The 23,114-nt window shown below is 34.3% G+C and overlaps 2 protein-coding genes across 5 annotated transcripts; one reads left to right on the top strand and one right to left on the bottom strand.

Annotated features, from left to right (window-relative positions):
• Positions 1–9,581: 9,581 nt before the first annotated feature.
• Positions 9,582–15,536, top strand: LOC127254678 (putative late blight resistance protein homolog R1A-3). Of its 4 annotated transcripts, XR_007839472.1 has the most exons (4): positions 9,582–9,870; positions 10,812–13,789; positions 15,094–15,185; positions 15,277–15,536. XR_007839472.1 is itself a non-coding variant. In XM_051279910.1 (3 exons), exons 2-3 carry the CDS (start codon positions 10,937–10,939, stop codon positions 15,118–15,120), a joined length of 2,880 nt encoding a protein of 959 aa, XP_051135867.1. In that variant the 5' UTR covers positions 9,582–9,827; positions 10,812–10,936; the 3' UTR covers positions 15,121–15,535. The 4 variants fall into 4 exon arrangements, 3 of the variants coding, with proteins under 3 accessions (XP_051135867.1, XP_051135866.1, XP_051135864.1); XM_051279910.1 differs by having other exon boundaries at positions 9,582–9,827; positions 15,094–15,535; XM_051279909.1 differs by having other exon boundaries at positions 9,582–9,852; positions 15,094–15,535.
• Positions 15,537–17,791: 2,255 nt separating this feature from the next.
• LOC127254371 (uncharacterized mitochondrial protein AtMg00810-like) lies at positions 17,792–18,733 on the bottom strand. Its single transcript, XM_051279463.1, has one exon. The coding sequence runs from the start codon at positions 18,731–18,733 to the stop codon at positions 17,792–17,794; it is 942 nt and encodes a 313-aa protein (XP_051135420.1).
• Positions 18,734–23,114: the final 4,381 nt, after the last annotated feature.

Here is a 23,114-nt window from a genome sequence, read left to right as displayed (position 1 = left end):
TAATGAATGAATTGAAAAGATCGATAGATAATTCCAATAACTGATCGAGACTGTGGATGGTCCTGTCCATTACCCATCAAGAATCTATTCCCTTAGCCTAAGATAAGATAAACCCTAAAATCTCCAACAATGGAAAATTATTACAACTATATAAACCACACCAAAATTAAGGATCGATCACTCGAACACTTGACAATGTAAGCTCGATCGGAGGCCAATTTAATGGCGGAAGAGAAGTCTTGTATGGAAATGGAGAGACTAGTTTGGTAGCCAAGGATGGCTTGCCTAAATCCCTTAGCTATCGTAAACTGTCGAGGGATCTAGGCACCATCCATTGGCTATCCCGACTGTCTCTTCTTTATCATTCAAGATTCATCTCTTCCATTTATACAATCCATTGTTGATTTCATCCCGTGGACCAAGATGTATGATGAAGCTTGCTCGATTCATGGGAAAGTAGACAAAGTATATAGGTTTTTTTTTTTTTTTTTTTTTTTTTTTTTTTTTTTTAGTATAGTTTAATTTTTTTACTATGCAATTATTGTAATTTATTATAAAAATATACTTATATTTGTATAATTTTTTGAACAAATGTCATTATAATAAGACACTGATATTTTGTCATTTTTTCTTGATTTGTACTACATTTTTATATAATAATTAATATTCAAAAATCAATACGCAAAAACTAAATGAGACACTTATCTCCGGAGGAAGGTAGTATTATTTTATTTTATAAAATATTACACCCAAATCATCAATCAATAAAACAAGACCAAAACAAAACCGCCAAAACAACATACATGTTGTGCTTTCAATTTGTTTTCGCATTATTCATTCTAAATTAGCACATTTCCATCGCAAAAATGCATCATAGCTAATACATACACTACAAGAAATTATCAATTTTGTAACAAGATTTTTTTCGTTCCTAAATTCATTTTTTTTCGTTACTAATGATATTAGAGACGGAATTAGAGATGGAATTACGTTAGGTACGTGAACTTTAGAAACGGAATTCCGTTACAAATATACTATTTTCTTGTAATGATAATTTTCATCTAGTATATAAAATTTTATTTATATTGCTTTTAGGGGATGGTAATTCAATATAATATTAGAATCGAGATATCCGGTGTTCGAAACTTACTGTTCCTCATTGGTCATCATTCACATATAAAAGATGTATATAACATAAATCTAGCTGCATATGAAGGATGAAGTCAACCAAATAATTATATTAAAAACATTAGCTCCAATTTATATATATGATATTTTAAACATCCCATTCGCAACCTCATTTGCTTAAGAAAATTATTTTATTATTTAAAAATATTCAAAATACAATCAAGCACAACCTTATGGTATTTTGAACAAGTGTAGCTCACTCATAGTGGAAGATTTTTAGGGTTTACAGTGTGGAATCCATCCTTTCTCATGTACGTAGCTTCTCAATTCTTTTCATCTTCCTTATAAGGTCGTCTGGTTATATTAACTTGATAAATGCGCTGGAAAATTCAACAATTTTCAACATGAGACATTCTTCTGCAAGATTGTGGCCACTATATTGATAACATTTCTCAAACCTTGGTTTGCCCATATCACTATAAAAAATGGACTTTTCATAGAGATAAGAAAACAATAACTAACAGCCAGAAAGCCGTCATCCAAAGAATTTTTGGGAGGTCGTCTATTCTAGTATTACTCTTTCTCTAAACAAGTTTCACTTATGAGTTTTGATGCTATTCGATATGTTAGACTGCTATAGATTATATACATTTAAAACTAATTATGTGTTTCTTTAAAATTTACCTCCTAAATTTTACTATTTTGAACTCTTTGCTTTTAAAAAAATAAATAAAAAATTACTCTTATAAAATCATATAAAAAACTATTTAAATAAAAATATAAATTAAAATTTCCCGTATAAATCCCAAAAAAAACACCCAATTGTTTGGGAATTTGAATTTTAAGTTTGAGTTTTGAAAAGTAAAATTTTAAAACTACATATATAATTATTTGATTTCATATAAATAAATATTAATGTGATATCTTAAATACAAAATTGATTTTTAGAATAATATAAAAAATAAAAGTATTGAATTTGATGATTTTGAAAAGAAAATTTTGAAAAAAATAGTACAAACCATTCAAAACTCCCCAAACAAATGTTAGCATTCCTATTTCACATTTTACCATTTCTCATATGATAAACAACATATACTACTACAATGGTAAGCAAAGCTTTGAAAATCATTACCCCGGCCCAAACAAAACATACTTATATGGGAGAGTTCAATATTTTGTACAACATCGGGTAGAATATTTTGTGTTATTACTGATATGTTTACTTTGAATGATCATTTTATAATATATTTTTTGCCTTGGAAAGTTTTGGGAGACCACAAACTACTTCAAACTTGTTGATCCCGACCAAGTTTGGAAATTTACATGCCTTAATCTTATATGCCATAATAATAATTATCTCTTCGGGGTAAAAAAACCACTTAATTATCTTTTTTCAAGACATAACAATTGATCTTAGAATGAAACCAATCCTCATTTTCTAAGCTCCATCAAAAATCTCCAGGACGTTCTTGGTAAAGTGAACTATCAATCTTTCATCACATAGTTGTCTGATGTTAATCATATTTGTATTCAAGTTGTCAACAAAGTATAGCTGCGATCTTGGAAGACCATCAACTTTGAGTGCACCGTAACCGTTAATCTTTCCTTTCTCGCCGTCACAAAAAACTACAAGTCCACATCCAGCATCATGGAATTCAAACAACATATTCCTCTAATTACTCATGTGTCTCAATTATTTACTATCAAAATACCATTTTTTACATTCCTTAACTCGATGTATAGACAATGAAACAAAGCAAGTTTGTGTTTATATTTTTGGTTTCCACTCAAATGTGATGTTTATCATCTGCTTCAATCCTCTTTGAAAGCTAATTAATCTTTCTACCGCTGAAAAATCATGGATAATACAACCAAATCAATCATTTGCATGCCTAGTTATTCCATAATAAGTGCAATTCATTGGTTGTCTGAATGACTAGCGATTTTGCCTCTACTTTGTTTCTTAGTCTTTCTACTTTGAACATATTGATTTAATATTGGCATCAGATCTTTTAGTATAACACTTTCATGAAAATTGGAGGATTGCATTCTTTTTATTTTTAATTCAAACCAATATCACGATAATCACCATAAAATTTCTCCAGACAAAACACCTTATTTAGCTTCGACTTGCCTTTCTTTATGCGCTACTTTTCAGTAAGAAGTTTAGCATTCTCATACTCTAGTTCATCTACTTTGGCAGAGAAGACCTTAAGTCATTGATTCAACTTAGTAAATTGATGTTGCCAAATTATGATGTGTAGGAATGTGGCTTTCGACAAGATTAGGGATCTTCGATGGATTGAAATTGTATTGGATTTTGATTTATGGAAAATGATCAGATATACAATTAATGGAAATGTTGTTTTAGATCCTAAAATGCTATATAATAATTGATTTTATACTTTTTATGTTGGTGATTTTTCAAGTGGAACACAAAATTTTTTAGTTATGTGATTAAATCAAAGAAATACTTACTGAGTTTGGCTGATCGGAAAATCAGAAATTTGGCTCGCCTGCCAACGAGCCGAAAGCTGTAAAAGACAGAAATATAAAGAAAGTAGTAAAAGTGAGTAGACAATGGTCGTGAGCGGGGTGATGGCCTGCGAGCGGTGGGTGCTATGAATGTGCTAATGAGCGGGGCGATACGGATGGCTAGTGAGCGGTATACATATATATGATAGATGATTTGCGGGAAGCGACTGATAGTATTAATGAAGATGTGAGTGATAGTAAGTCAACAAAGAGAATGTACAAAGGTGTTTGCATGTGATCTCTGCGATATTTAATGGTTAGGTTCTCAAGGATCAAATGAGCAAATGATGAAAGTGAATCAGCAGAACATATATGTATATTACGAAAAGACAGAAGAAATGCATGTGATCATACTTGTCCACTAGACATTTATAAAACCAGATAGACAAGCGTCTATGTCCAATTAATCATTCTAAAATTTGTTTCATTAGTGACTTTACCCTTATGATACTCCTCTTTAACCAAAATTGAATTCAGAACAGTAATTAAGCAGGTTGACAAAGCTCCCGCGTACTTAACTACCGTGAACTACCTAAAATTTGTTAATGAATACAACGTGAAATTAGACTTAGATAATCAATTCTTCTGAAGAACTTTCCACGGTTTGTCAAGATTCTGAACTTAAACAATAAAATATAAACTTGAAATTGGAAATGAAGATGCAGACGGAGAAATCATGATATTCAATTAACAACTAAAAGAAAGTGGTGAATTTACATTATGAAAACAATAAATGAAAGCAGTAACAAAGCAATATATCTGCCTAAAGAAAGTATTAAACTGGGCGGTCAGGGAATGAGAGATTCTCCACTCCCCAAACCTCCTCTAATTAAGAAAAATCGCTTCCAGGATTAGAGCTCTCAGAAATTCAATAGAGTAAAAGCATTTGAACACTTGAATGTAGTATAAATTTACAAACTCGCTCGCTTGGTTGGACTGATATAGCTGGGGGCACAAATATTCCTCGCTTACCTTGCTTGACTTGGCTTGGCTTGGCTTGTGGGCATCAGCATAACTCAAGCGGTGCTATCATCAATGACTGATATCTGAATGGCTGACCCTGGGAGATCAATACTTAGCAAAATTGCGTACTTCAGGATCTTGTTAATCAGCGGTGGACGTCTAGTTGTTGGCTCCGATACAGGCGGAAAGAGCATCGTTTGCCTTCTGGGCACACCGTCGCTGGTCTTCCATACTTAGATAATTTTTGAACCAGAACATCGCTTAGATAGGCTAAAAATATCAATAATCTCCTCCACAAACAGGCTTTGGATCATATCAAATGAAACATATCAATAAAGTATGCCAAAAATAAGATATTGTGATGGTTTTCACATAAAAATTCATAAAATACATAGTTTTATCAAACAAAAACTATGCTATTATTTCGAGTTATCATAATTTCATTGCTCAGCTCATCATTTTCCTTCTGCAAATATTATTTTCATCAAAAAATGCATTATACTTTTGTTTCATTCTTCAGTTTAGCCTTTCAAGTAATCATTTCTTGAAATCAACATTTTCGGCTATTCAATATTTTTTCATACTTTTCAATGATTTTATCAGTGACAATGATGGTTATGTTATCATATCATATTCAATTATCACACTTCCCTTATCATGCAATGTAAATGCCACAACATCTTCAATATAATTTGAGTCTGATTGATCACCATCAGTCTCATTATTCCAAATAACAACCATAGCTTTTTCTATATTTCCTCAAAGCAATAATTCATTCATTTAGAGGATAATCATAGTCATTGCATCTATAGAAAGATACATCATGAGACACCTTAGGTTTTCTCGCAAGCTGAAATCTTTTCTTATGATTATCTTTGAAATTCAAAGATTTCCTTGGTTGATTCATTTTATACCGATTCTACAAAGGTCATCTTTTGGTCATTCAGTTTTTATGTTGATTACTAGTCTGTTCACTTTTCTACTTTAGTGTCTTAGTTTTCTTTCCTAAAATATTTAAAAACACATTCTCAGATAAATGAAACTTTATCCTCATCCACTTCATCAACATCAATATCCTTAGGGGTTGTTTCATTTAAAAATTTGATAGGATTACATCGGATTTGAATTTTAAAATTTCAATAAATTCATGTTTAGTTAAAAATAAAATGAAATTCAAAATGTTAGATATTTATAAAAAGGATCCAAAATCCAAGAGATTTTTTTTAGTGATGGTACCTTGTTACATTTAAATCTCATCTTCATGGATTTTAATTTTTACTTTATATTCTTTTGTAAAAAGAAATAATATTATATATTATAAGTATATTTATAAAATAAAATTAAATAAGGATTAATTATTATTTTAATTATATATTTAATTAGATTTATATTATTTTTATGGTCCAATATTTTTTTAATAAAATTATTAAATTTATTGTTTAAAAGTATTTTTTATTATAAATTTTATTTGAATTATAAAATTATAGAAATGGTAATGGGTCGGGTTCAATCGAAACTGAGATCCGACCCGAATATATATTGTTAGATCCAAGACCCAAATTGGACTCGATTATACCGATTCCGAACGAAACTATACCCAGTGGATCCGACAAATTCAAGTTTATTTTACAATTCTTAAATTTTAATTTAAAATTGGACACGATCGGACCCGACATATATTAAAATTTATGTATTTTATTAAAAAAATTATAATAAATAAATTAAACTCATAAAAAATTATTTTTAATATAATTATATTATTAGAAATTATTTGTTCGTATGTATAATTGATATAGTATTAATATTATAAATTGAGTCCGGGTCCGCCCTTAGACTCTAGACTCTATTCGTACCGATTATAATACCCCGGACATGACCCGGACCCAGACCCAGACTCAGTACTCGAATAATTGGACCCAACTTCAAATGAATAGGTCGGGTCCAACTCAGGTCTTGTGTTTATCCGGACCTATCCATATATAATTATTGATACATTTTCAATTTATATTAATAATAAATTAGATGATTAATTTATCTAAAATAAATAAAATCTGGAGGGCAACTATGTTATTTAGAATATAAAAAATGTAAATCCTTCCACTAATATGAAAAACAAACAAAATTTGAGAAATATAAATTGCAAATAATTTTACCAACCAAACATATGATAGGATTTAAATCCTAAATATAATAAATCTATCACATATTATAAATTCTACTTTGAAATTCCAATCCCATAAAAAAAATCTATGAACCAAACAACCCCTTCTTAGTAAGATCAACTTCTTTGTTTGATTTTATCTTTTAAGTGGTTTAGCTTATAAGTTTGAAAAATTTCAATCAATGCATCAAGTGACATAGTGTTAATCTTCTCAAACTTCTCAAGAGTAACAATTTTAGTTGCAAACTTTGATGTGATAGTTTTCTATTTTGTCCACAAGCTTTCTTTCATTATAGATCAATCATAGGATATGAACTTAGTTGACAATATCCTCAAACCAGTTTTTGAATTTGAAGATTATTTCACTCTCATTTGTACTTATCCATAAAATTAGTTTTCCACCATCTAGAATATCATCACTCAAATGTTGTCTGAACCCTGCAACTTTGACTATTGTGCACGTAGAAATAATTTTGAATAGTGATGATCCACACCATTATAAATCTCATTAAGTGTCTTTGAATTAGAATTGGACATTTGTTTTTCTTCAGCTATGTACTTTGTTGGAAGCCACACTTTTGAAGGCTTTACCAACATGGATTGTTTTGACAGGAGGAATCCAACCATATTCAACAGCGTCTTATGGTTCATCACAAATCGAAATGATAAACAGTTTAATTTTCACTTTTCAATATATATAATTAGATCTATCCAATAAAAGAGGCCACAAAACTGAATTTCCGTTTTCTTTTTTTTTTATCTCAAAAAATAGATCGTTCTTTGGTAATATATTGAAAATATAGTTTTGATACCAATTGTTGGTCCCAGTATATCCAAATCAATGTTAAATACCCAAAATATGAGCAAAAAATAATATTGTATAAAAAAAATACTAGAGTTTGTATGTGCTTAGTAGCTTATCCAATAATAACAATTCAACCAATGGAATAATAACGAGTAAAACTTCGTTGAAATTGTAAATGCAATCGAACACCAAATTGTAAATTCAAAAGTTTATGTTTGAAGGTACCAACCAAGTTAATCCACTATGATTCGAGCAAAAAGTAAGCAAGTTGCACCTTCATAAACTCCACTCAAGACAACAAGAAGAAAATCACAAACAACAAACTAATGACGATTAACGACTGTTGTGGTGAAGTTCCTCGTAAGGACATCTTCACAAAGTTGCTCTTCGTGAATGTTTCAATAACAACAATTTCTTCTTCTTTTGCACCAATCTCTTTGTGGACTTAATAACAAGCTCCAATCAAAACATCATATATTGTTAAGTTTCCAATTTCAAAACAATGAAATCCATTAGCTCTGTAGTAATGACAAATCACTACAAGGTGTTTGGTACAAAGAAATTGAAATATATAAATAAAAAATATCTCAATTTTTCTTGGTTAGTGAGAATTCAGGATTAAAAAATAAATATATTATTTCTCACATATGTTCAGATAAATGAAGAGAAATAAAATTGAGTGAATGAAGTCTGTGTTTGTTTATTTATTTATTTTATTTTTTACATTTAACTTTTACAATTTAATTTGTGTTTATTTGCTATTTTTTTTCTTACTATTGTTTAAGTTTTATATTATTCAAATCTTATGAATATATCATATCTAAATTATTATTATTAAAAAAATATCAAACTAAAAATATAATTAAAAAATACAATAATATTTTTTAATCCAATTTATCATTTTTAGCGATCAGACTTATTTTTCTTCAACTAGCAAAGTATCATATTATCTTTATACATTGTATTTTCTTTTTTTTTTATATATATTTTTCAACTAAATTTTTTACTTTATCAACAAAAAAAATCAATTTATATTGAATTCATTTTCTCTACAATTCTACTCTTTACTATAACTCATTTATAATTTTATTCTCCATGCCAAACCCACTTTCTCAATCAATACAAAGGGTGTGTTCTTTTTGCAAAAAATAACACATATTTTTTTTAAAAAATTAATATATTACACATCTTTATTATTTTTATATTATCTATACCATTTTCTATAATTCACGTGAAAAAATATCACTTCAAACAATTTCACAAAACAAGATTTTTATCCAAAACAATCCCCAAAACATACACAAAAAAATCATCCAAAAATGAATTTAAAACTTGGCTAATTAATATATAAGGATATGACTTTGGTGAATATGGCTAACAACCAATCAAAAAGCGGATAGAGTTAACTTCACATTTTCCGTATGTAGGGAAAATAACACTTCCACTTTTTCATTGCCACCTTGGCTTACATTTTCATTTTCATTTTCAATTGTGTTAACTATGTGTAGAAAATACATAAAAGAATCTTATCTTTCAATCTTCAATCTTTGTGGAACTATTGTATATGCTCTGAGCGGTGGGTGGGGGAAAGAGTACGAAAAAACTTGTCCCGTTGGTCCGATGGTATGAGTTCAAACCCTCGACCGCTCAGGTCACCTGTCATACATGATTCGCTTAGTGTGACTTTATCATCAACCTAATAATTTTTTATTTATTTTTATTTTATTTTTATATTATATTAAAAATTAATTTTATATTTAAAATATTACACAAATATTTATTTATATCAAATGATACAATATAGGAACTTGGATTTTAGTTTAAGATTCAAATAATAAAAATTTGAATTAAAAAACAATGATGTAATATGATTAAATATAAATAAATTTTTACCGTTTAGAATTCATTGTTGACAACATGCCATTCTTTTTAAAATTCCCAAATGTTAATTAGCGGGAGGCGGTAAAAAAATAACTGGATACAATACAACCCATCCAACGGCCGACCATCCTCAACTAGCTATTTGCTCTGTTTCTTTCTCTGCCTAATTGAATCCCCGTTGCAAAGAATTCCTACTCAGAAAGGAGGAGGAAAGGAACATGGAAGAAGCGGTTGCGGAGGAGATCTTTGGCTAATCTGTGTTATCTGGTCTCTCGAACTCGATCCGACTTTAAATACCTCAAAATGAACGGCTTGATCTGTTAAACTCCTAAGGAGAGGGCGGATTTAGATTCGGTAATCGTTTAATTCAAAGAAATGAGTAAGGATGCCGCAACTGGTATAAAGACTTTCCCCTCCTGTTGCGATTGCAGATGCTTTTCACTGTTTATATAATGATACTGTTTATGGGAGTAAACTGGCCCTTTGAATGAATTTGTGTTTTTAATGTATGTGCGAGTAGCTATCTGATGTGTTGGTCTTTGGAATGCTTGTTTGTGAATTGAGTGAATGCTTAGGACCTACGAGCTAAAGTCCTAGATGGTGGGAGCAGTTGTTGAGTTGTTCTATAGTTAGAAACTTGATCTCATATCACAGATTACAAGATCAATCAATCTTTCAAGGCTTGAACTGACGATGAGTTTGTTTTTCAGTCAATAAATTTGAATCAAGTGTTGCACGCACTTATATTGATATATGGAATCTTATATCTCATCTAATAGAGCCTTTTTGGGCTTGTACTGTGGGATATATATATATCTTTGTAAGTATATATATTTTACTTGTCTAACTGCTACAACATATATTCAGTACCATTATTGACTGTGTTGTCATTGAACTAGCTTTTAGTTTGTTGTTTAATAAGCTATTGAGAAAGGGATATTGTTATCATATATACTTTCTCCATCCATTGTTTTTTATAGTTTTACATTTGGGTCGATTTTTTTAGTAAATATAATTTTAATAGTAATTTTCTCTTATATAACTAAAATTAATAGCAAAAGCATTGACACAGATATAACATTATTTATTAGTTGGAATCAGGCAAAAAGGCAAAACTGTGACTTCAAAGGAATCTGACTTGTAGAGATTTGAAATTATACTTGCAAACACAGTTAGTGAGGCACTTATCATCTATTTCTTTTTAAATACTTTGAGACTCATCTTTATCATTTTCTGCTTTATATTTTTTACCTATGGTGAATGCCGCCGTTTTAGAACAATGTTCTTTTCGTGGTTGCTAAACAGTTTCAGTAATCAGTCTGCCCTTTTATTGATCAGGAACTCTTGTCTCTACATAAACACCAATCATTCCCAGTTATGATGACACTACTTGATCTCTACAAACCTTTTTCCTTTTTGCCCATTGTCTGAAATATAGTAATCTGATCTGGGCTCTGTGAGAGATGGCTGTTGCTGCTTATGCATCCTTGGTTTCCCTTACACTTGTTCTTGACAATCTCCACTACCGTGCTGAGCATCATTGTCCTTCTCTGGACATAAAAGTAATTAAAGCTTTGCAGGAAGGCTTTCATTTCTTGCTCAACTTTGTTGAAGTTCATTGTGATAAAACAGGAGAGGGGGTAGAAGCTTTGTGGAGAAAAATGGCTAAGTTTGCGTTTGAAGCTGAAGATACTATTGAATCTCTTGTAGTGAATGAGCTTCAATGGGAATCTCGAGAAGATGCACCTGATGTGGGATGCTCAACATTCTGTCAAGATATGCAGAAGTTGATAGAAAAAATTGAATTCATGAAGGAGGAGATCCCGGAGGATATAAAGAAAGGGGATGACGATGGAGGTAGATTACTACATTCTATGATTTCCATGACTGTTGGTAGTTCACGAGCTATTGCTTCTACAGGTGAGAGTATTATGGTAGGGTTTGACAAACACATGAATAAGATCTTGGGTGTGCTGACTAGGGACAGCTCAAATCTCAAAATCTTCCCAATTGTTGGCACTGGAGGTATTGGTAAGACGACACTTGCAAAAAATATCTTTGAGCATCCATTGATAAAAAATCATTTTGATGTATGCATTTGGGTTACAATCTCTCAAGAGTACAGTGTCAAAAGGATCCTTCAAAATCTTCTAAATGAGCAAGAAAACGATAAAAATGGAGAAGGCATGGCTCAGCTAGGAGAAAGATTGCACAAAAGATTGTTCGGTAGAAGATATCTGGTTGTCATGGATGATTTGTGGAGTACAGAAGCCTGGGATGAATTAAGAATGTCCCTTCCGAATAATGGCAATGGAAGTTGGATCTTGTTGACTACTAGGATCTTGAATGTGGGTGATTATGCTGGTGGCAGTGGCAACTCTTATTTGATAGATTTTTTAAGTGATGACCAGAGTTGGAATTTACTTTGTAAAAAAGTCTTTGCCAAAGATAATTGTCCATATGTAGAATTGGAAGGGATAGGCAAGAGCATCGCAAAAAGTTGTCGGGGGCTTCCACTTTTAATCAATGTTATTGGTGGTTTGCTCGCAAATTCTAGTTTGTCAAAAGAGTCTTGGGAATTGATTGCGCAAAATGTGAATTCCTTGGGTCATTTAAAAGATGATGATTATTGCCTGAAGTCCATATCTTTAAGTTATGATTGCTTGCCTATTAGTGTCAAGCCATGTTTCTTGTATATGAGGGTTTATCCTGAAGATGGTTGGATAGATGTCTCCGATCTTATCAATTTCTGGGTTGTGGAAGGATACCTAAAGTTGGGAAATGATCAGCATTTAGAGGAAATTGGTGAAGAGTATGTTAAAGTTCTCGTTGATAGAAATCTAATTTTTGTTCGTAGAAGGACAATTGGAGGAGAAATAGAAGCCTGTGGTGTTCACGATCTTTTACGTGACTTTTGCATAAAAGAATCTGCCAAGGAATGTTTTATATACTCTCCAAAAGCACAGCACAAAAAAATTCTCAGGAATCCTTTTATTGATGCTGCACGCCTATGCAAAAGATACTTATGCTTCGACTGTAGTGGGAGAAGAGTGAAACCGGCCCGTTTTGCCTCTGTCAAAGTACAAAAAAGTAAATATATGTTGGCTGACTATGTAGAAGGAAACCCCTGGAGTAATTCAGGTAGCAGATATAGATGCGCCCGTTGTAATAAGAAAGACGCAATTTTCCTGGAAGTCTTTAAGTGGGATGCTCCTGATGGAAATGAATGCTTCCTTTGTAGTAAAAGAAGCAAAAATAATGAACCAACAAATGTTGCCCTTAAATTGGTTCATTCTTCTGCATCAGCATCAGCAGTTCATCTGTTTTTTTGTGATGCATGTGAGAAGGCTTACTCGCATAATGTTTCGAGGATAAAATTGGTGAAGACGATAAGTGATGGTTCTTATGATTCTTTGCAACCAAGTGGATTGCGGTATCTTTCCATCGAATATGCCCCGGACATAAACTTTGAACTTCCCTTTGCATTTAATCTACTTTGGAATCTTCAAACTTTAAGAATTCAGGAAGATTCATATAAGGCCACCACGCTAGTCTTACCACCTCAAATTTGGGAGATGGCACAACTCAGGCATCTTGATGTCTCAAAGGCTGTTTTACCACGTCCTGAAGTTACACATTCAAAGGAGAATGCTTTTATAATCTTGAAAAATCTGCAGACCCTTTCAAACATAAAAAAATTCATGTGTGCAAAGGATATCTTTGAAAGAATACCAAATGTAAAGAAACTTGTGATTTCTGAACCAGAATCGCCATCTGATCTTAGTCATTTAAGAAAGATTGAATCATTGTGCATATATTCGGGCCAAAATATAGTCTTCCCAGAATCACTTAAGAAGTTGGATTTGAAATTTTGCTCAATGTCTCTGGAGGATATGATAAAGATTGGTTCATTGCCCAGCCTTGAAGAACTTAGTTTGAACCTTTCTGGAGTGCAGAGTGGGTGGGACTCAATTGAAGGGGAATTCCGTCGATTGAAAGGACTGAGCATTACTAATTGTGATGTGGTGTACTGGAGAGCTGATGATGATTGCTTCCCTAAGCTTGAGTGGCTTGTTCTTGAGAGAGTACAGGATTTTGAAATCCCATTGGAGATTGGATGCATGAATACCCTGAGACAGATTGAGTTGCGTCATTGTGGAAAATGTGTTGAGGAATCAGCACTGGAAATATGCAAGGAACACCGAGACCTGGGCAACGAAAACCTTCAAATTCATGTGGCTGATAACAGTTGGGAAGAACATCAAGTGAATGCTTCCAGTCTTGAAGAACCAGAGGTCATGGATCAGATTCTTAAGGTATTTCTAAACTCTAGTATACCTTCTTCAAATTTGTTTTGATCAATCTTTTACTCTGTTAGCAATTCAGAACCTGTGTTGGATCCAAGCTTGGAAATTTTACATGTTTCCATACTAATATTAAAACAAAAATAATTATTCAATCTCTCTTCATATATGTATATTTATAGAGAAAAATATAATTTTGTTTCCACAAATGACACCTCTTATCAATTTAGTTGGTTAAGTAGATTTTGTTTGAAAACCATTATGTATCTTCCTTGTTGTGTTTCTAATAGTTTTGTATTTGCATTTGGCACTCACTCGTGCTAATGGAAAACAACAAGGACAGGGCCGTCCCTGGCCCGGGCGAAAGAGGCAACCGCCCAGGATCCAATCTAAATCGAGACTCATTATTTATTTATGTTATATATAAATTATTTATATATAAAAATGTTATAACATTAATGTATCAATATAAGAGCATAGTTTGGTAGTTAAGTTTTATCAATAAAAGTACCTTCAAAATTTAAAAAAATATTTTTATGCATTAAAAAAAATTAGACAAAGTTAATATTATTGATATTTTGCATGTACAAATATTAGAAAATTTATTTCATTTAATTATTTATATTTTATTATAAATAAATAAATATATTATTTATACATATTTACGGGCCTTAATTTTTGTTTTAAGATTGTTAATATTAATACTATTATTGATATTTTATCTAAAAATTCTAAAAAAATTATTTTATTTAATAATTTATATTCTATTATAGGTAAAACAAATTGGAATAGATCATTTATATATATTTAGGGATTTTTTATTTTTGTTTTAATTATTTTTTTTTGCACTAAAAAGATAATAAATATTAGAGAAAATTATTATTATTATTAGGCAAAATTATCAATATAGCGTTCCACAAAACTCATTTTTATATTTTTTTGGTGATGAGAAGATGATTTTTCATCTATATTTTTTTGTATGGCTGAGGTTTCATATAGCGTTTGTTAAAATATAAAGGAGCTTTATGCAATTAATTTTGTTTTAATTTATATTTTATTATAGGTAAAAATAATTATATATAGATATATATATATTTAAGGGCCTTAATTTTTATTTTGCCAAGGGCCTTTTGAAAGTCAGGAACGGCCCGAACACGGAATAATTTTACTGTGCACGTATGAGTATTGTGTGCAGACACTAGACCATTACAGCAAGGACGAGTGAAACTTAAAGCCAATATTAGATTTTCTGCATATTTACATATACTCTCGTTTACTGACTATCGTTTTGTGTTTTTCTTTTTGCAATAATAAAGGCGCGATTGATCAAAATCAGGCTATAAATGGAGGCCCTGGTTTACAAGGAATGGACGAAAATTCAATCATAAATTGTGTATTGTTTTGTCAAGTAAGTTATCTTGCCCTGATATGCAGTGGTTATAAGGTTAAGTGCAGTTGATGTGGTAAATCTAGTGTTTCTTAAGGATTCTGTGTTATAGGTTGTCTTGCATGTTAATGTTATGCAAATCAAATTCTCATGTCCACAGCAGCCGACGCTATGAGGGATATAATTTATCCGTGTATTAGCATTGTTCTCCTGTAGTTTACTTTGCGGAGTTATTTATAATTTATCAATTGAGTTTGTATCATATATCATGGGACTGATTTATGGTGCTGATTGAGGCATACTGTAATAGTGTAATGATATACACAACATATGGTTGTTGTTGAAATATGTGTTATATATATATATATATGTATATATTATTAGCATGTGTTGTCTGTGTTATGCTGTGGTAATATATGATATGTGATGAGATTAACAATGCTGTGCTGTGCTATGTCAACTGATATTATGTATTGTTAGTTACTATGTGCTAACAGGCCAAATTCCGTCGCAGACCGTCTTTGCGAGAGATTTCAATTCCGTGCAAATATGTACTAGTAAAAAAATTATGACCTGTCCTTATAGTTCCTTGCAAAAGTGTTACAGTGATCTAAAATCGAACCCACAGTATTGCTTGCAAAGGCTTAAGTCCCTCGTAAATTCTATCAAAACAATGTTTGTGGGAGAAAGGTTACCGAGTGTTCTTTTTGTGGTCGAGATTTGTGAGGAATTTTTATCTGTTGTTTCAAAATATTGGAGTGTCATATAATTTAAAGACAAACACTTTTTTTTTTATCTTTGGAAATATTAAAGTACGACTGAAGAGGCATATTATTTTAGCGAGATATATTTTTTCTTGATTTGGAGTAATTATAGACTTATTCCAATTGCATGCAATAGACTCATCAAATATCACATCCCTTGAGATGATTAGTTTTCTATTTTCTTAATTCAGCAACTTTTAGCCATTAAATTGTTCATTGTAGACGATGAACAAAACTATCTTTTCCTTTGGGATCAAGTTGTCTTTATTTGGTGATTTATGTAGTCCATAAGAGCTGACGTTGAACCGGTCGGAAGGTCTCATATTGATCCAATTAAGAACACTAATGATATATTAGCTAAATAGAATACAAATTCTTAAAGTTTGTTGTGTTAAGATATTGTCATCTTTTTGTTATTTGAACAATGAACATATCACTTAATAAATTGTGTAGAATAAAAAGAATCAAACAACACACATGTGTTTGTCTACCAAGTTTTGCCATGAACTAGCTTATGTTTGAAGTACCAATCTAGAGATATTTTACTATGTATTAGGCAAGAACGAGGTATAATAATCTTCATACAAACTCCACCAATCAACAATCACACACAACCTAAATAAATTGGTTTTCCTACAAAATAAAAGTGCACATTCTTCTGCAAAGGCAAATATGCAAAGTCTCAACTGTTGGGATTCCCGTTTGCGGATATATGAATAATGACTAAGTTTCCCTAAAAGTTTAAGCTTTTAGGAGAGACGGTCATTCAACATCCGACATGATATCGGAGCTTGATACGTATTTCACCCAAGAATATAAACAAAATCTTCTCAGTTTTCTTCTTTTCAATGCATGTTCAAATCTCTTTACAAATCCTTCAAAATAAATGAACAAACTCTCTCTCAACAAGAAAGTAATCCTCAAAAACTATTGCACAATAAGATTTAAGCTTTTCACTTGAGAAGAATTCTCCAAGCTCTCAGCACTCTCTACATTTAGCATATGAAAATCTCCTAATTTTCATATGTAGGCAAGACCAACTGTGTAGGCAACATGGACTCTCAAGAAGCCACGCAGGCACCAATAAATTGTCGGATGTTCTTGCAGATCTTCAATACACCAAACAAAATTTCATGCCAACAAGGCCGATTCGGAGTATCTAGAAGGGCCTTATAACATAATCCCATAAATATTTGCACACGTTTGCTCATTAGAGGTCAACCAAAAATCAGAAAATAAATTTGTTGTGCAGCAGTCTATATTTTTCTATACAATCTACTCAATTTATTTTTATCTTCATCAAATATATTTCCAATACTATCTTCCATTTCCACCAAAAAAAAAATGAAATATTTCAACCATGTTCTTTAAGAAACAGCTTTTGTGTGCACAACGTATACAATTTTTTTTTTTTTTTTTTATGTATTTTATTTTAAACAATTTTTCCTCATGAATTAATTTACTTAATTCAATGCGATCAGATTATGTATTTAGCTTATCTTGTCCAAGAAATGGCACTTTCGCAGATATATAGACAGCCAAAAAAAATAATTAAAACCACAACCGTGAAATGAAATGAAAGCAAGTCATACATATAGAGAGATATATATAAATATTTGTATATATTATGAAGACATGGGATCTTCAGCCCCCTCTCCTCCCCGTTCCTCACGTAAAGGAATATATATGTACACTAGCTATGGGTCAGTTTATTTTATGAGATATGGTGGATGTTAATATTAATGGAATAAACTCTATTTTCATTAATTCACAATTAGGGTATAATATTATATATACAAGAGATATATTAGGTAGGATATGTATATATATAAATATATACAATATATAATATCCTCCTCAAACTCAAGGTGGAACGGTGGAACCCAACTTGAGTTTGCTCAAAAATGACTGAAAACGGCCGGGAAGGTGAGGTTTGGTGAATCCGTCGGCCGTCTGATCAGCAGAGGAAATGGGAGACAAGGAGATGCTTCCATGAGCAACGTGATGACGTACAAGGTGACACTCGATCTCAATGTGCTTCGTACGCTCGTGGAAGACATCATTCGTCGAAATCTTCATGGCGCTCTGACTGTCGCAATGGATAATAGTAGCAGAGTGCTGAGGCACTCCGAGATCAGCCAGGAGCCAGCGAAGCCATAGAAGCTCGGCAGCGGTATCAGCAAGGGCTCTATATTCGGACTCTGCGCTGGACCGGGAGACAAACGTCTGTTTCTTGCTGCGCCACGAAATAAGCGAGTCGCCAAGGAAGAAGCAAAACCTGGTGGTCGAGCGGCGATCAGAGGGATCTCCCGCCCAATCAGCGTCAGAATACCCGGTCAAAACTAAGGAAGAACGAGCGGAATAATGAAGCCCATGAAGAAGAGTACCTTTGACGTACCAGAGAATCCGTAGAACAACAGAATGATGAGTCGTCCGAAGAGCTGACATAAGCTGACTGACGATATGGACGGCATAAGCAATATCCGGTCGAGTGATAGTCAGGTAGATCAGACTTCCCACCAGCTGACGATACAAATTAGGATCATCAAGGGGAATGCCGTCCATCGGAGTAAGACGACAATCAGAATCAAGAGGTGTAGGAGCAGTCTTGGAGTCAGTGAGACCGGCACTAGATAAGAGGTCGGAGGCATACTTGGCTTGAGAGAGATAATATCCGTCGGAGGTGTCGGAGATCTCAAGTCCTAGGAAGTACCGAAGAGGCCCTAAACTCTTCATCTCAAAGTAGCGGTGTAGATGAGCCTGCAACTCAGAGATACCTGATGCATCATCTCCCGTAATGATCATGTCATCCACATAAAGCAATAACTAGTAATTCCAGCTGACCTACGTCGAAGGAAGAGAGCCGAATCATGATCGCTAGAAGTAAAGCCAAGATGGAGTAGAGCAGAGCTAAATTTCGAAAACCAAGCTCGAGGTGCCTATTTCAAACCATATAGGGCACGGCGAAGTTTGCATACCTTGGAAGAGGTAGGAAAACCAGGAGGAGGAGACATGTAGATGTCCTCGGATAAATCACCATGCAAGAACGCATTCTTGACATCAAGCTGATGCAGGGGGCACCGACGAGCGGCAGCGATGGCGATAAGACAGCGGACAGAGGTGAGACGAGCAACCGGGGCAAATGTCTCCTCATAGTCGATACCATACTGCTGGGTGTAGCCTTTGGCTACCAAACGCGCCTTGTAGCGCTCGATGGATCCATCAGAGTGAGTTTTGATTCTGAATACCCACTTGCAGCCAATAGGTTTCTTGCCAAAGGGAAGATCAACCATATCCTACGTATGGGTTTTCTCCAAAGCCTGCAACTCCTCAGACATAGCCTTCCGCCACAACAGATCCGCATACGCCTCACGAAAGGACCTGGGCTCATGATGGGACAAGGTGGCAGAGAAGCAGTGATAATCAAGTAAGTGAGTAGGAATGTGACTAACCCGAGTGGAACGACGAGAGCCAGGATCAGAGGCTGAGATCGAAATCGTGTCGGGCTCTGTGATGGTGATGTATCAGAGTCGAGAGTAGGAGTAGGCTCTGGGATCAGCGTCGGTTCAGGAGGCGCAACCGGGACAGCGTCAGGAGCAGGAGACGGAGCCGTGTCACCGGAGGAGAATAGAGGTGGAGAGGACAAGGCAAAGAACGGAGACGAACGATCAAAGGGGACTCGAAAGTGGGACAAGGAAGAGAATTTGGTATCCTCCCAAAATGTGACATGACGAGAAATACGTAGCCTATTGGAAATGGGATCCCAAAAACGATAACCCTTATGCTCTAACCCGTATCCCAGGAAGCAACACAGACACGCGCGAGGTTCTAACTTAGTGCGCTCATGAGTAGGGAGGAGGACAAAACTGACACAACCGAAAGGGCGGAGAAGACTATAATCAGGGGTACGATTAAATAGTCTTTCAAAAGGACTGACATTACCCAAGACAGAGGAAGGGACACAATTTATAGTGTGGACAGCGGTGAGTGCGGCTTCCCCCCAAAAGCGATCCGGACAAGAGGCAGATAAGAGAAGGGTGCGGACTGTATCGAGGATATGTCGGTGTTTACGTTCGGCGCGACCATTTTGTGGAGAGGTGTATGGGCAGGAGCATTGGACAACAGTACCTTGATCATATAAGAAACGAAGAAATGATGAATCAGTATACTCAAGAGCATTATCTGTGCGGAGAGTTTTTATGATACAGGAAAATTGGGTATGTATCATTTTAGCAAAGGTCATATAAATAGATGGAAGTTCAGAACGATGCCGCAGAAAGTAAATCCATGTAAAGCGAGAATACTCATCAATAAAAATCACAAAATAACGAGAACCATTCATAGACACAGCGGGCGAAAGTCCCCAAATATCTGAGTGAACTAAGGAAAACGGTGTATCCGCAATGGAAGTACTATAAGGAAATGACAAGGCAGGTTGTTTTCCCAACGAACAATCCACACAATGAAAAGACTCAAACTTGACAGAACCCAAACTACCTTGACTAATCAAAGACCTGACTTTATTGGAGGACGCATGACTGAGACGATGATGCCACTGAAGGCAGGATGGTGTAGAGGTGGTGGCAGCCGAGATAGAGGGACGAGGGACCTGGAGTGACGTAAGTTCAAATAAGCGGCCCGTCTTCCGGCCCTTCCCAAGAGTCCGCCCGATTTGCGCGTCCTAAACCTGCACACCAGTAGAAGAAAAAATCACTGTGAGACCTTGATCAACTAATTGACCAACGGAAATCAGATTTAAGGTTAATTGAGGGATAAATTATATGTCGGGGAGGGATAAGGATGAGGTGGATGTATGTCCGGTATGGGTGATGCGCATATGGGTACCATTTGCAGTAAGGATAGGAGGTAAGGATGGTGCGGTGGATGTGGAGGTCATAAGGTGTATATCAGAGGTCATATGATTACTACAAGCAGAATCAAAATACCAAGGAGAGTTACCTGATGTGGTAGACATGGCGGTATTGGAAGATAGAACCTATTTAAGAAGAGCTTCCAGGTCCTGAATCGTAGGAGGCGCGGGCGTGGCAGAGGCTGTGACAAAGGAGGTACCAGACTGAGGTCCACGAGAATGCCGAGGCTTATAGTTACTACTGCCAGAGCGAGACGGCCTAGTGGGGCAATACTGTATGGTATGGCCTAAAAGATGACAGTAGTGACACTCCACCTTTGGGCAATGACCGAAGTCATAATCAGAAGACTGACATCTTTTGCAGCGATGAGAACGACTATGAGTAGGAGTTCGGGCGGTGACCGCAAGAGCAGAATCAAGCTGAGGAGCCTTAACTAGGTGGAGATGAGTTTCCTCAAACAGAATCTCCTGAATAGCTGCATCCAAGGTAGGAAGAGAATGCCGATGTAACAAAGAGGCACGAACTGCCTCATACTCTGGACGCAAAGCCATCAAGACCTGAACGAGGCGAAGATGATCAGGACTGATCTCTGCTTGATCCAACCGATGCCAAAGGGGTTGCACTTGGGCAAGGAAGTCGTCGATAGATTGTCCTGGTTCCTATTTTAGATCATGGAGAGTGCTCCATAACTGATAATAGTGTGCCAAACCAGTAGCACGGAAGCGGACTGCCAAGAAATCCCACGCTGCCTTGGCAGTGTCAAATTGGGCAAGCTGAACATGGATCGCCGGAGTTGAAGTATTGCGCAACCAAGTGAGAATTTGATGGTTCTTACTATCCCAATCCTCCAATTTTTCAATATAAGATTCAACAACTGTGGCGGTAGGCGTAACTTCTCCTATAGAAACCGGAGCAATGGGAGCAACTATATCTCCTGTAACAATTCGCTACAATTTCCGACCTATCAAAAAACTTTTCATCGATTGAGCTCACAAACTGTAATTATCTCCGGACAGAAAAACATTGATCGGAATATGTACATCCATCTTTTCTATAGAAATTCAAGAGAAGACAATATCTCAAACCTCAAGCCGAAAGCCGAAACGACAGAAACACAAGAAAACCGAATCGAACCCGAAACACGAAAAGTCAACCGGATACAAAAACTTCTCAAACGGAAGAAGTGAAGATACCATCACGGAGGAAATCAAATTCCGAACATGATGGTGCAAAGATCGCCGCCAACGGCCGCCGCACGTGCCTCCACGCGCCGGTGAGGCGTCCGGCCGAAAAACTCGTCAGGCGCGTGTGAGGCTCACGCGCCGCCGTTCGCCGAACTGTTCCGGAGTCCGGCCGGTCTCGTGGCAGCGAAGACGATGGTGGTGGCGGTGACGGTCGGAAGTGGTCGGAAATATGCTATCTGGAATGCGTGGGTTGTTTCGATTTGGTCGGAAAAAAGCATAGCTCTGATACCATATTACGAGTAATGGAATAAACTCTATTTTCATTAATTCACAATTATAGTACAATATTATATATATATACAAGAGATATATTAGGTAGGATATATATATAAATATATACAATATATCAACAGTGGATTATATTATTTAATCCGATCTAATTTCATGTTTACTTTAATGTCCAGAGATATAATTAAAAGTCCATTACAATTATACTAATTTATAGGATTATATTACAATAATTTATAATAATATTATTAAAAGTATTTTTTTATAAGAAATAATAATCATACCAATAATCAAACAAAATAAACATAATATAATTTTATCTATATTTAATCAAGCAAAATAAATATTATATTAATTAATCTATTGATTATATAATTCATTGAAATTATCCAACTTTTATAATACGATATTTCAAAATAAACACACCTTAAACGCACCTTATGTATATATATTGTATATATATACACAATATTAGAGGGGACTAGAAAGGGCTGGGTAGAAGGGGACCGACCATCCCATGCCTATAATGCATGTGCAAGTGGTCCTGTCCTCGTCAAATATAGTAAGAATGTGATATGACAAAATTGTACTTTGGAAAAGATTTCTTCATGATTTCGAAGCTATTAGGAAGTTCACTTGTATTTTAAAGGATGCTGCTCTTCGTCTGATTTTAAGGATTTCATTTATTTTTGTGTTATTATATTAATATTAAAAATATTTTTATGTTTATATAATTTTTTTGTACAAATATCATTATAATAGTATTATAAGATATTTTTGTTATTTTCCCTTAATTTGTATTACGTTTTTATATAATAATTAATATTCAAAGATTAATACGCG

Source organism: Andrographis paniculata, unplaced genomic scaffold, assembly GCF_009805555.1.
Source record: "Andrographis paniculata isolate CXL003 unplaced genomic scaffold, ASM980555v1 Contig52END, whole genome shotgun sequence".
NCBI classification, from domain to species: Eukaryota; Viridiplantae; Streptophyta; class Magnoliopsida; order Lamiales; family Acanthaceae; genus Andrographis; species Andrographis paniculata.
Note: the sequence above shows the minus strand (reverse complement) of the source record. Positions and strands in the feature narration are given on the sequence as shown.